At 44.4% G+C, this 14,858-nt stretch overlaps 1 protein-coding gene across 1 annotated transcript in view; it reads left to right on the top strand.

The window, feature by feature from the left end:
* The window catches only part of LOC121836165, a 67,314-nt gene that overhangs the window by 27,272 nt on the left and 25,184 nt on the right, over nt 1–14,858 (top strand). The window contains exons 2-3 of the mRNA XM_042290972.1: nt 5,967–6,203; nt 13,523–13,741. Of these exons, the coding sequence (XP_042146906.1) occupies nt 5,967–6,203; nt 13,523–13,741 (456 nt within the window). The remainder of the gene's footprint in view (nt 1–5,966; nt 6,204–13,522; nt 13,742–14,858) is intronic.

The raw sequence follows: 14,858 nt of genomic DNA on the forward strand, positions 1-14,858 counted from the left end.
CTAGCAGACGAATTCTCCACAACGCATTGGTTTTGCCTATCTCCGAGCGAGGTGACCAATAAAACAAATTGTCACAGGTATTCACTGCTTTGAATGTTAAAAAGTAGGTTCCACCTCGTGAGTCGAGGACATTTTCTTCGCGTGGCGTTCCTCCCTCCTCTTCTAAGATGTTACAGCTTGTAGGGTGCCATTTTCGGGCTCTACTGAAGAAAACACTGTCAGAACCTACGTAAGCCAGGCAAAACACGAATGTTCCTTCGCCCCGTTTCTTTGAAAAGGGCAATGTGAACAATTTTTTAAAACATTGCTACGTTTCAACTGTACTGTTCATCTCGATAAATTCGTTTTGTTGTTGCAATTTCAATTTCTCATGAATATATTGTTTAAAACCGTTTCGTCGAATAGGCGAGCTGGCTAACCTTGATCGTCTCCGGATGAAGAAGCAAAAGGCAATTTCGAAAACGTACGTTACTGCAATGTCAGTGTGCTCCGGAAGAAGATGATTGCGCACATGTAAATCTGACGCTATTACTGAAACTAATAAAAGCGGAGTTACAAAAAAGAACCCCTGATGGACGGTCGTGCACCTCCTTCCATTTTTCACAGTCTACTTCTTATGTTTGAGGCGACGCTACGCCGCTGCGGTCTTTCTTCATCCTGCGTTTATGTGTTTTGTTTGCTTTTTTCTTTCTTCTGCTTACTTGACGTTCGAGTCATCGCGTATTTCGCTTTGCCTTGTTTGGCTTAGCTTTTACTTTCTTTCCTTCGCTTTGTCGTTTACTGCCACCGGTCCGTCTGCAACGCTATGCCCGGACATTTGGAGGGCCGTCTGCAACTTTGTTGTTGTTGTTGTTTTTTCACTGTCGTCTATGATAACCTCCTATGTTCGCCCTCGGTTGAGTTTCTGATCCGATATCTTCATTTGTACTTTTTGATACTTAATAAGTATCATCGTTATTTATTAAACCTTGAAGGCCATTGCGGGCATTACACAAGGTGGGAGTAACTGCTAAAGAAACGTTATATAAAGGAACAAACAAAAAAGTGGGTTACATGCTGCGGGCATCTTCTAGCTCCGATTCCCACAGACCCTGTTCCCGGATGAATATGACACTTCAATACTTCGCTCTCGGCAAAAGGGTTTATTCACTCACTCATTGCCTTGGGGGGTTTCGGGATCGGGGGACGGTCAACAGCGAGGCCGGGGGAGAGTCCGCTGCCACAGCAGCTTCTCCGAGTCCCAGCGGTGGTCATCCACACCGCGTCATGGGGACATCGTCGTCCAGGGTCGCTGTCCGGTCCGCTCGTCGAGTCCGCCACTCGACGTAGTGCCCGCACTCCCTGCGCCAGCGTCCAGCGCCGTCCGAGCTCGCCTCCATGACCGGTCCCTTGAGAAGTCGGCAGCCCAAGCCCTAGCCTTCTTCCTTTGTCTCCGTTCCCTTTTTAAGACCTTCCCAAGTCCTTGTCCCGTCGACCGTCCAATCGGGAACCTGCCACGAGCCGATCCTCCGACGTCAGCGCTGGGTGAGGGGGGCGCTTGCCCCGTTCCTCCCGGAGAGCTCGGACATTCCGCGACAGGCCGGCGACTGGAAACGGGAAGGTCACAGGGAACGAAGGAGCGCCCGACAATACGGCGGCGGGGACCGGCAAGGTCACGGAGAGCGGAGGAGCCAGGGAGAGGGTCCCCACAATGCTTAACATCGAATATTAAGGTGTGTAAGCTCGTTATACATTTATGTTCGAATTTTCTTTGGGTACGCGGTCACGTCAGCTATGGGTCATCGTTGGTTGATCAACCGGCCGCCTTCGGGCATACACCAGCGCATACATGGAGATTGCAGGCATGCCATGTGCCTGCCATCTCCATTGCAAAAAACAAGGTTTCGTAATGAGGTGCAAAATCCTTCTTCCGCTTCCCGAAGACCGAACAGACGGGAGTAATTAAGTCACTTCAAATTAAACTGGAAGAGCTATCCAAGTCTGGCTTCAAAATCGCCACTGACGCCTCAACAGATGCATATTTCGCCTAATAAGAGTTCAGCTGAAAACGCACTTGAGGCCGCTGATCGACACTCAAAACAAAGGCACGCTGTGCAAGGATTGCCTGGACATGTACGCCAACAAGTACTGGAATGTACCTTTGAACTGCTACGCCAAGCGAGCAAGCAAACAACCTGCCAAAGTCACTGGGAAAACAAATGCGAAAGCGAAAACAGGTCACACACTGCTTACACGAAGCAGATTGCAGCGTAGGATTCTTATTTACCGGGCAGTGTGAGCTAGCCTACGTTATTCCTTTCCTCTAGCTGTCCTCAACATCCCACTTTTGATGCACTTCAACCTTCTACGTCCTTCCGACTCTTTGAAAACAAGCCGAGCATTGTTCGGCCCCTGAGTTTCAGAGTGCAGAGCATGGCAACATCGCTCCATCTCCCCTTTAGTGGGGCTGCTTTGCTGAGGGGCAACGAGAGAGTTGCGCCGTGGGACCTTTTGCCAATTTCTTGTGACTGGTCACTGTCTAAGTACAGAAAGAGAGCTATTTCTCCACTCGTTCTTCAGCAGGAGTTTGCCGATTTAGAACAAAAATACAAGGACTACTCACATTTTTACACTGATGGATCGAAAACATCAACTTTTGTGGGGTGTGCAGTTTATTCCATTACCTTCAGCAAAGTTCGACAACTCCACACTGTTGCAAATATTTTTACTGCCGAATTGTATGGTATTTTAATAGCTGTGGAGTACTTATTAGAGAACAATATCATGAAAGATTTCTGTTTGTCGACTCCCAAAGCGTTCTTTTGGCCGTTTCGTCCTTATCAGACAGCAAGAACCTTCTCGTCCAATGTCTTTGGGTACGGCTATACCAAGCACTTCAACTAGGACACCAGATCAAATTCTGTTGGGTCCCAAGCCACGTGGGTATTTCTGGCAATGAAAAAGCAGACTTGCTTGCTGCCTCTGCAAAAGAATACCCAAAACTGCTTCTTGGCCTGCCACACCAAGACCTGAAACCGATCATACAGAAATCGATTATGAAGTCATGGCAGTTGGATTGGGATTTGGAAAAAGAGAACAAGCTTCACAATATCAAGCCATACTGGGGGTATGGGAGAGTTCCTTCCATAAAGTCCGTCGGGTTGAGGTTCTCCTTTGGCGCTTAAGACTTGGTCATACCCATTTGACTCATTTGCACCTGCTCTGTGGTGAGCATGTTAAACTTTGCAACAAGTGTGGGAAAGATATGACGGTTTTGCACATCCTGTGGCATTGCAAAGCTTTAAACCAAGAGTGCCGAAAATGTTTTCCAGAATTGTTTCGAGATCCCCCCCCCCCATTTCATCCATAGTTTCTGCTTGGCGATCAACCATTGGTACCATTCGATTGAATTTTAAATTTCCTTCGCAACACTGACCTTTAACACCAGCTGTAACGTGCAGTTCTTTTAGATTACACCTCTAAGCCCTTTGGGAAAACCTTTGTTTGGCGCAATATGGCCTAGGTTGCTCTTGCGCCATAAAACCCCAAATCATCATCATCATCACTTCCTTTCCCCTCTCTTTTGTTCTTCGTTCCTACCAACGCCGCGAAAGCAAATAAAGAAACGTGCAACGTGCAGCTAAAAAAAAAGTGAAGCTCTTTTTTTTTTAGTTTTGTCGTGTTGCTTCCGCTTTGTTTGTCGCGGACTCAACACCAACGGCGAGCACCACCTGCTGATGTTCAATGCTGTTACCGACGCCCCGTGCGATCGTCGTCGTTGAAGGAACTCTTTGCTGGGTGATCTGTATCTTTGTATCGTCTGCTAACTTCATCGTTTCATTCGCCGTTGTTCGCGACTGTTCCCCATTTCTTTTTAATTTCGTCTGGGATGGGGACCCCATCTTTTCTGCAAAGTCCGGAAAGTGTTTGCACGGTAATTTTTCTCGTTACTTTTTGTTTTTGTAATGCTGTAGAGGCTGGTGAGCTTGCTCTGGTAATTTAAACATATTGTTTGCGCACGTTTTAATAATCACCTCTTCAGGTAAGGAATTGTGACAACGCAGTTTCTAACGGATAAACAGTAACTTCTTACGACGTAGTTCGAGCGGCTAAACGCCTTTTTTCCGCTTCCCAGATGCGCTTCAAACGCGTGTGATCCCCCTGCATGAGTGGCGTTTGAGACCTCTAAATAAATTGCTCTATCTTCGTTTATGCGCGCGTTGTTATTTGTTTGTCGTTGCAGTTGCAATCAGTGGATTCCGCTTTGCAAACGGGTTGACCGTAATGAATTGTTTCAGTTGTTGGGGTGAAGAAACGGGGCTCGCAAAGCTCGAGGACGTCGCGGAGCCTATACTTTAACATTGCGTCGTCCGCTTCCGTAGACTCCGAGTCCGCTTTTGGCGCCATTGTCACGTTCGCCGCCGCTCCCATAGGTTTTCGGAGGAGTTTCCAGTATTGGCGAAGCTATATCGTATTTGATATGAGTGTCATGCTGTTGCCGGCAGTGATCCTAGCGGTGTCCCAACAGCTGTAGTGTTGTAGCAGACTCCTGTTCTGCTGCAGGTCGCTCTCCAGCGTTGCAGTCCATGAAAGCTTTGGCCGTCAGAAATTGGGACGCCGTGACGACAGCGACACTGGCATTCGCTTGTGCTACTCGCAGTGTTTTGTTAGCATTTCTATGACCAACCGCCAGGATGGCGACCTCCGACAGCACAACACTCCGGCTTCTGTGACGTCATTCTTTTGCCACTTCGGGACCACTTTTGATGTACGGGCAGCACAGGAAGGCTATAAACACACCAGTCGAAGACGCGATCCAGGTACCATAGTATGAAGCATGTTTGCGCTATCTAGGCGGTAGCGTCACGTGTGACGTCACGTGTGACGTCATGCAACGTGACGTGTGACGCCACACGTGGCTGTGTGGCGTTACACGTCAGCTTACTTCAGCTAGTATAGCAGTTTTGTCTTTCATAATTGGTCCACTCTCTTTATGAGACCATACTACTCCCTTGCGAACTTTAAACCCAAAAAAAAAAACAATCATTGCTAAGGAGCGAAATGCGAACTGTGTCCGAGTTCAAAGGTCAGGCTTCTTAATTTAAGCAGATATATTTCGATGCTTTGCACTTCTGTTGCGGGCGAGGGTTTGCTCAGATCTTGTCTGAGCAAGCAGTAGCGTAATTTTGCAAAAACCGACGGAAAATATTTCAGCGAGGAGCTTTCAACAGAAGCCAGAGACGAACGGCTTGGAGCTTTTGGCGTGAAGTTTTTAAGAGAAGAGAACCAACCAACGTTTCGGCCGGACTCCGGCCGAAACGTCGAAGATTAAGTCGTCCGTTGTTGCTGTTTTTACTAAGGGTTCTTTTCTTCTTCTATACCCGCGCCTTCGGAACCCCGCCATCATGCACGTTGTATATATATCTTTATATATATATATATATATATATTTTTTACGTCCGCTGCATTGTGCCGCGCCGGCACCCCCTCCCCCCCCCCCCCCCCCCCCCCCCCCCCCCCGCTCCCGGACCTCCGTTGTTGCGAGGGACAGACGTCCCTCATTTGCTGCTTCTTCCTGTATCTTGCCTATTTTGGGATTGATTTTGTTATGTTTTTCCACATGGGGCGTTGTCTCCTTCTTTCCCTTACTTTACTCTTGTGCCGCCACTGATGTCTTAGTGAGTGAAATTTTCCTGCATGTCAAAACGCTGACGAAGCCGGGTCCTCCCGGCGAATCGGTTGGGAAATAAAGTTCTAAATTTTAAAGTTTTAAGTTGTCAAGTTGTTTTCTGGCGAGAACGGCACAATACATGAAGCGCGTTCTAGAAGTCGGGTATTCGAAAGACACGTCCTGCTGTTTTTATTCTGTCAGCGACCGTAGCCTGGTTTGATGAGTAATAATCCGTTTTCCACGATATCCCTTGCTTTTCACGACGGCTTTCTGAGAGATGTAGTGTCCTTTAGAGCGCATGTTTCATCCTCATCAGGTAGCGTCCCCGGACTGGGCGGAGCTTCGGCAGCGCGTCCGTTGGCTGTGGCCCGTGCACGCGTACGGGCTGGCCTGCCTCTTCCTGGGCCTGGCCGTGACGGCATTTCTCACGGCACTGGGCCTGCGGGCGCGGCTCTCGACCCGGCCGCACCTGTCCACGCTCAATGTCTTCCTGCTGCTTCTGGGCCTCACCAGGTGCCTCTGCCTCTTCCTAGACCCCTACGGCTCCAGGCAGGCAAGTGGCATTCGGCTTCAAATTACTTATTTGCCGCTATTTGGATGCCTTTCAGATATTAGGTTTTCTCTCGAGAAATTCGAGACTGAAATTATTGAAAAAACATTATTAGCACTCCGGCGTTTTCGGTATTGTTAAAGATACCATGGAGTTGCACTTTAGGTGGTCAACTGTTGGTTTCTCTCTAGATTATTTTCTAAAATCTTTCAAGCGTCTCCAAAAGTAGCTCGTTGAGTCCAAATGGTCGTATTCTCAAATACACTAAAGGAACATTCACTGGAGACACAAGATTTCGGGCTGAATGCGCGAAGCGAATAAATGGGTTGGTGGTCATTGGTGAAAAGCACACACTTACAAATCTAAACTTTCTTAGGTGTACACATAAGAAAAGTTAAGAGAATTTTTACTGTATACTTTTCACCGATGCACTTTGACAACCAGTCATATCAGTGTTGCAAGCGTACTTAGGAAATGGCTGGACATCGTTTGTGATTTTGTTATGTTTTGTTATGCTGACACACAACCAAGCGTTATGGGAGAATAATAGAAGGTGTAAAACATGCAATGGCGTGTTGGGGGGAAGGAGTGTTTTACATATTTTGTCAGTCGCATTCTGGTGAGAAAAGAACTTCTTTATATGGGTCGTCCAGCTATTCCCGGTTACGCGTATGAAGTGAAATGATGGAGCTCGTATGCGTTAAATGGTTTTGTTTTCGTTTGACTGCAGGCATGTTCACAAAAGCTAGTGCATTTCGCACCACCGCCATTTTTTGCTCTCGATTGAAGAGTCACAGACTGTCTGGATAAATATTGGTGAGCGGATATTGCCGCGCGCGCAGCTGGTCAAGTAGACAGCGCGGCCGTTGTTTAACGCTTATCGCGCTATTCCTCCACGCAGAAAGCCAGGGTTCAATTCCTGGCCGCGGGTACGAATTTTTGTTGACTCTAATGTGATGTTGTGGTAATTTCGAGAATTGTGTTGCTAATTCAAGGTTAGAATGCTCTACACGCCGAAGCTTCTACGCTGATTATTCCAGAAGAACACGCGTGTGCAAAAGAGGCTGTGCAAAAGTGGCTCCGCGTGGCAAGCCGGAGCCAGTCTCGCCCTGCGTACGATCCTGCTGTTACGCCGTCATCGACACCTGCGACGCTTTGCTGATTTCTTCCGTTCCCTTTTTGTTTTGGGCACAAGTTCGCCCCCATTAAACGTTTAGTTTCTTGAGTTATCATCGCCTCATCAATCGTCATCCGTGACAATATGTTGTGAATAAGACACTGTTAAACTAACGAAACGTCTGTGGGTCATCTTTCACTAAGAGGCATAATGCAATTCTGTGGTTTGACAGCGGTGTGTCTAAGGAGAGGGCTCAGGCCACAAAATTTTACGTGTATTGCACTGGTGAGGGGTCAAGCATAAGAACAATGGAGAAGTGTTGGAAATCTTCCAGAAGTTGTAACGCGACAAAAATGAACCAGTAGAAAGTCAATAAAAATATCCTGACCCTTTATCTCCATCCACGTTGAACGTGCCGGCACTTGCATGGTAATTGAGTAAGGTACTCTCTGCTCTGACTAAGGTTTTATCTAGCGCTGCTCTAGTACCATATATTTTTTTCCCACTGAAGCTGGTGCCCAGAGAAAGCTTTTGGGTAATTGCATCGGCATCGCGAGTAGATTAAGTTATTTTAGTGACAATTTTTTGATGCATAAGAAATGCAGCTTGTGCTTGCTAAAAAAAGGGCTAATTATCGAAAGAGATAGAGAGACGGGTAGCCTCTCAGCGTTGCTGATCACGTCCGCATGTACGCAGAAGCAAAATGCGGTGGCCCTTTTTTTCTGAGCGCTAGCCACGACCGAGAAGGAACCATGACGTTTTTCTCGCGAAATGTTTCGTATTAACACTCGTGAGAAAAAAAGAAAAGAAAAGAAAAGCGTCTTTACTGTAGTTGCAATTATATCGACGTTCACGTTAGAGACACAATAGATCATAGCCTAGTTTAATAAGCTTATAGCTCGAGGCTCTGTTTTGCTGAAAGCAGTGCTATGTTTTGCTGCCTGCTTACGAACAGCACTGAGTACGGCACAGTTCCAACAAACAAGCAATGCCAGATTTGTTTTACGGGATCAGCCGTTATTAGCGAGGTTTTTTTTCTTTTTTTGCAGGAAAGCGCCAAGGGTATTTCGTGTAGGGTCGTCGTGCTACCTGACGTCAGAGCGTCCCGTGACATTACGAAGTCAATTTCCGTCTTTGCGTCACGTGACATCGTCACGTTTAGCGGAGATATTGTCCAGCCAAATATAGCGAAACAATTTTGCCGCTAAATATGGCGGCACACGGTCTGCGCATTTCCTCGCCATGGTGCAAAGTGTTTTTCTCCTTTAAGTTTAATGTAAACATGACTCTGTGTGGTGTGGTTACGATGTGATCTGAGATCAAAAGAGTACACCAGCTCGGCTATCGCCGTAATTAATTTGCAGGGTACGACCAGAATCTGGAATTTTTGTTTTTTGCTTTCTCCCTTTCAAAATTCCAGCGCTGTCATCTACACGTGTACTAAAATGCGCCCATTCAGGCCGCCTGCTTGGGCGCTAAAAGGTTTACATCCGTGTCTCAATAACGTCTTCCAAATATAGCAGTGATGTTCCCGCTGACTACGTCGAACGGTATACATACGCTCCTGACGACTGAAAGCTAAACCTGAAGGTATAAACAAGTTTACAGTTCAGTCCTGCAAAACGCATTAGTTCGCCTTTCAGGAATTCACGCCCTGTCAACCGAATGGAAGGACTTCTTTTAGCGCAGTAATTGGCGACGACTGTAGTGGAAGGCCCGTGTTGGCTGTTAGAACGGGTAATTTTACGACCATTTTCAAAGGGTTTTTTCAGCTCTTAAATATTTTTAAAATACGGGCCTTCTGTGAGGCGAGGCTGCGCATATGGAGCTCGCTTTTTGAAAAGGACACGGAAATTTGCATGTCGAAAGTTAGTTAGAAAACGAGTGTTGGTCGCACACGGTTATTTGAAAGCTGGGATCCGAAACTATAATTAGTAGCGAATAAAAATGTGCTCGCACGATACTAGTGTAGCACTTTATGCAAGGCTTGAAATAAGAATTGTCTAAGCTTTATTAAGTCATATGTGAAAATACGTAGTTACAACATTCAGAAGAAAAGTTGAAAAGAATCGCGATACAATTAAAACAAGATTGCGTGTTCGAAAGCGCGAGAAAACGATGAAGGTTAAGACAAATTGCAAGCCAAGCAGCATAAAGTGCGCAGGTATTAATGACAATCTAAGCAATGAATAAAATCAATGAGGTGTATTGCGAAGCGTAGAAAAGGGAATTGAATCAAAGAAATATGATCACGATAGCCAACTTGAGGAAACGAAAATAAAACGTTTTGGGCGGTTTTACGTAATGCAAATGTTTATGTTTCCAAAGTTTTGAAGGCAATGCCGGATCTTTGAGTATGGAAAATGAATTTTAGATAGAGCCGAATTTAAAGCCATTCTACAGATTTCTGATTTTAATACTACTCTTTCGATGAATCCTCCCATTGATTGGGGCCTTACAACTAAATCAAGGCTGCTTTTAATCCAACATTTCTCGAAAGATTAACGATACAAAGCCGTTAGTTAAGTTTATATGTCCGGACGCTTGTGGTTCGTGTGGCATTTTACACAGTCGCCGTAGCTATCAGAGTTCCGGCATATTTGACACGCTCAGTAAAACATTGTGGATGATGTTAAAGTAAGGTGAGACTTAGGTATCTCTCCATTTCGAATGAAACCGGTTTGGCTGCTCTGACAAACTGTTAAGATGTTTTGGGGAAACTGAAGAAACACTACTTCGAAATAAAAAATTACTCAATAGCAATTTACCGATCAATCAGTTCTCAAACGTTTCGAGCAGGGCAACAGACGTTGGCGCGTATTTTTGCAGTACGCAAGCAGACGCAATGTTAGAAATGCAGATATTGAAGAAACTGGGGAGCCAAGGATTATCTTTTGACAGCTGTACATTACTGCGGATTTGCACCGAAAATGCCGTTATTCTAAAAATGCGGACGCCATATTTGTGGCAAGATATTTACCGAGGCCTCATTATTTCATTGTGTCTTCTACCTTATATCGGTTATTATTTGCTTTGTGTATAAACTCCTCAAAGTTGACGGATCCGCTGTTCTTTACTGTGAATTCTAGATGTTGAAAGTTATTAGTGGGTCTGTTGTGACTCAGTCCAGATTTATCTGAGTTGTGTGCCTGGTTGCGCAAGAGAAACAAAGTGAGGTAGCTCTTCTTTAGTTGTACGTTATGTTCAGACTGATGATTCTTGTGATGGTCTGTCTTTCTTGCGCTCCAACGTACTGATAAGGGGATCTCATAACAAGATTCGAATATTTATCTGGCACATGCTCTTTGAGCGTGGAAAATTAGGGCTCGCTTGGGCGCGGCTGTTCATTGATTTTTCCGATATAGTTAAGCATACGCGAACCTGACAGCGGCCGTGGATAGTGGCGGCACTGTTGACTTGCATGTGGTACGCCCCCGTTAAAAGCCTCAGTCAACTGGCTGTTCTTAGGTCTGCCGTGTTTTGGCGCATTGAAGGGAAATTATTTATAGTTCTTAATATGTCTTATGTGATACTTAGTTTTCTGGTCAAGGTGCGCCAATAGTGCTTGTACAGATATTACAAAAAAGATTTGTGCATTATTTGCCTGCTTATATTATATCATAATTTTATGTTTGGATGCCAACTGCAGATTAATATGAATGGAAGCTTTGTCCAGGCTGTGCCCTGTATTCCTTGTGTTGTCTGCAAATGTATTCTTTGTTCAACTTGTTTTGGTCGTCACAATACGTTGGTGCTTAGCTAATGTTGTCCCTCCTAAAAAGAGCTATATATTAGCGTAGGTATCTAGCGAAGTGTAATAAAGCTGCAGATATATCATAATGTTATACGGTAGTTTAACATTATGATGTATGTCATACGGTAGTTTTGAAAGTTAACATTGTTTAAAGAAAGTAATGAACTTCACAATAGAGGAATAATTCGTTAAAGCAAAAAAATTGTCTGGTGAACGAACGTTATCCACAAATTACTTCTCCTGTACGGAGAGTGCGGAAAAACTTGAAATTGCTTCGGATACCAGTTTTTATGAAGAGAATTATATTTTTCGCTCAGCATGTGAACTTATGTTTACATGGTAGTGTTTGGCCCGAGCTTCAGAAATAGAAATCACACGGAGGAAAACATCTAGTTGACATGTGACTAGAATACTCGATGGACTACGACAGCACCGTTTGTGAAAGTTGCATTTGGTTCACTCTGCAAGTCTCGATAGCACACAGACGGACGAAAATGCTTTATTTAGGAAGCGTTTGAACATAGCGCTGGCTTTGTGTTCACACACATGGTGCGCATAAAACGGTACACCGTCAACTATAATATATTTAAGCAATTTGTCTTTTCCTCCAACTTAAAATGCACCGAAGCCTGGAGATGCACACAGGACAAACTAAGATGTTGCTAAAAACTGTATGCAAAAAAAGAAAAAAAAAAAAAAAAACTATATGAACAAGATTTTTTGAGTAGAAAGATCCATTTCACAGATTATATTAAACTATTCACGCCCAATGTTTTCTCGCAAGCTCTTATACAAAATGGATGCAAAACAGTCAAACGATAGCATTCTGTGTAAGATGTGACAGCAGTTCCATCCTCGACACAGAAAGAAGCTGGAGAAAGCGGCTCTTAATAGAATCTTGGCACATACAAAATACAAGCAACAATCTGAACCGATCCACCGGAACGCTTCCAAGCAGCTAAATACTCGGGCTAAAGTGCGCCACACACAGAAACAGAAGAAGAAAACAAAGCTAAGAGAGAAAAGAAGAAAACGACGACAGGTTGCTACCTTTGGGCCCATATACAGTCACCCGTGAACAAGGAGCCGAGCTGGCTTCGAAACGTCGGGCACATCGAAGAAATTGGTTAGAGTCTACGTAGTACTTTTTCTTATTACTTACCTAACCAGGCGGAGTTCCGCCGAAATGTTTACATTTAACCTCAGAATAACAGTCTCGGTCTCAAAGGTGGCGGTCTGCGTCCTTAAAATTCGGTTCAAGCCTTGACAGGAAGCGTTCCTTTTTTGTTTCTTCTTCTGAACAACGCAAATTTAGCAATATCATTATGACAAACAAAAAGTATGAATCCGTTTAATAAATATGCGAAAACGTATGAACAATTATAAAAACTTCAATAACCTTATTACGATCTTTTAATAGGTTCAAGTGCGTTTATTGAACAATTCATATAAAACAATTCCTGTTTCTTGTAGGCTGACTGATTAATCGGAAGTGTCTTTATTTTACAGGTCGACCGTTCTTGGATAAGTCATTTTGGGACAGAGAGGGAAACCTTAAGGAAGTCATTTTTCAAGGCGTGCCTAAAACAATCAGGGTCTTGTAACGTACCTTTTCTCGACAAAGTGGCAAGATTCTTAACAGTGTTTCACGGACGCCACTGAGTTATTTCAGAACCTGACCGATTTTATAGGCATGCATTTTTTTGTTGCTTATTACCGACGCTACTCTAAATTGCTGAAGACAAGACAAAGTTTTTATGTGCCTGGATATGACACGCATGTCACGAAACTAGCTTTTCCCTAAAACAATACTTTCCCGTAAAAATTAATTGTTCTACTTCGGGTCGACGCGACGAAAGAAAAACCATCTTCGAAATCGCTTCTTTCTCAAAATGAGTTTCACGACTTAAGTACTGCGCTAACTACTTCGTTTATTCGGGAATATTCATTTTTGTGATATAGGCGCACTGTGCAGGCACATAAATGGAAGTTAAGTATCCTTAGGAGCGATTCCGAAATATGCTTTCATTTCGGGTCGACGTACCGAAAAAAAAAAAAAAAATGCGTGTTTTGGGGATCGCGCCGAACTCAAAGTATATTTCGCGAAGTAAATATAGAGCTAAAGGTTTCTTTTTTTTTTCCCGGAAAACTACGTTTCGTGACATATCCGTCCTAATCTGTCACTTACAAGACAAACAAAAAACGTTTTTTTGGGGGGTTTGGTGTTTTTGTGAGCGGGCCTGAGACATGCTTTCGTTTAGAGTCAACAATCCGAAAAGTAATCGTGTTTTATAGTTTCTATTAAATGGGTCTCGCGACTTATGTATTATGCGAAAATTCTTTTTCTGGAAAAAAAAATAATTTGGCGGCATACATACCTTGTCCAGTCACTTAAAAAAAAAGTTGCGGAGGAGTTGAGCGTTTGACTAGAGAATTTTGTTTCCCCTGCAGTTAATGCCCGGAGTGCTGCTGGCCATGCTCTGGGACCTGGGCTTCCCGTGCCTGCTGTCCGCCTTCTCGCTCCTCCAGCTCGCCTTTCTGCAGATCACCCAGATGCAGGCGAGCCCGTCCCGCATCGGCGACGAGACCTGCATCTCGCTCGTGGTGGTGCTACACTTCTGCCTCGCCATCCTCTCAGACATCCTCTGGGCCATGCAAAACTCTACCAGGGTTCGTTAAACACAACAACTACAACATATTCGCGAAAACTCTTCTTTAGAGTCCCCAAAAAACACGAAGAGCACGTAGAGTGTCGTTGGAAGTGTTCGGGAGAGGAGAGCGGCGAGACGGGGAAGGGGTATTTCAATCCGCTTTTCCCTGTTCTGGCGCAAGTGAGCACATAACGTTGCTTAATTCGAAATGTCGCCTGAACAGCACCCGTGAAACCAGGACACTAGTCACGACTCTCCACATACTTGCATATTAAAAGAATGACACTGCGTCAGAAGAGAATGTCGCGTATGTGAATTATGAGGCGTTATAACAATGCGTTCGACACACGTTGTAAATTACGCCATGAAAAGTTTTATTTTAGAATGAATAAGCACTAGCAATCGATATGTGCATTACTCGACCCGTAGCTAGGAATGTTTCGTATTTCGTTTGTATAAGAAAACTCGAGTTAATGGCGTATAAGAAGCAACATGTTTTCTCACTCTGTCGTTTTTATTTTAACGATGCGACTGCTTTCAGCCATTCAAAGAGTTTGTATTTCTTAGCTTCAGCAATTTGTTAGCGCTACGTATTTACGTGGCAGTTGATAGCAATGACGCCTGCACATTACGAGGACACTTGCACAAAAAAATAACATTGGCAACCCACATTTCATTTGCGTTTTATATGAATCACCTAATCGACCTTAGCACGCATCCTTCTGAAGCCACCTAATTTATATTTTTACGGGAAATATTATTTTAACTAAAACAAATTTTGGTTAAAAAAATACGACGAAGGTAGATTATTGCGGTCTTTCCAGGGGAGTTATTCATCTAGGCGAATTAACTATAGGGGGTTAATTGTCACGAGAATTCGAACAATTCCCTAAAATTTGCTCATTATGTTTTAATTTGTGAACATATGGCTCTAATTATGTTCACACTCGTGCAGCAGGTGCCACGTATTATATGGTTTCAATTCGGACATGCTGAGCATTATCTAAAACCACTGCATCAGTCAATTAAAAAAAAGCTCGAGGTGCACCTAAGCACTTCTTATGAGTTGTGAGTGGGAAAGCATGCAAGCCGCTCGTCCGCTCCCCTTTTCGTGTGGATGCCTGAGGCGGCGCCAT

This window comes from Ixodes scapularis, unplaced genomic scaffold, assembly GCF_016920785.2.
Source record: "Ixodes scapularis isolate PalLabHiFi unplaced genomic scaffold, ASM1692078v2 PGA_scaffold1__304_contigs__length_218370807, whole genome shotgun sequence".
Classification (NCBI taxonomy): Eukaryota; Metazoa; Arthropoda; class Arachnida; order Ixodida; family Ixodidae; genus Ixodes; species Ixodes scapularis.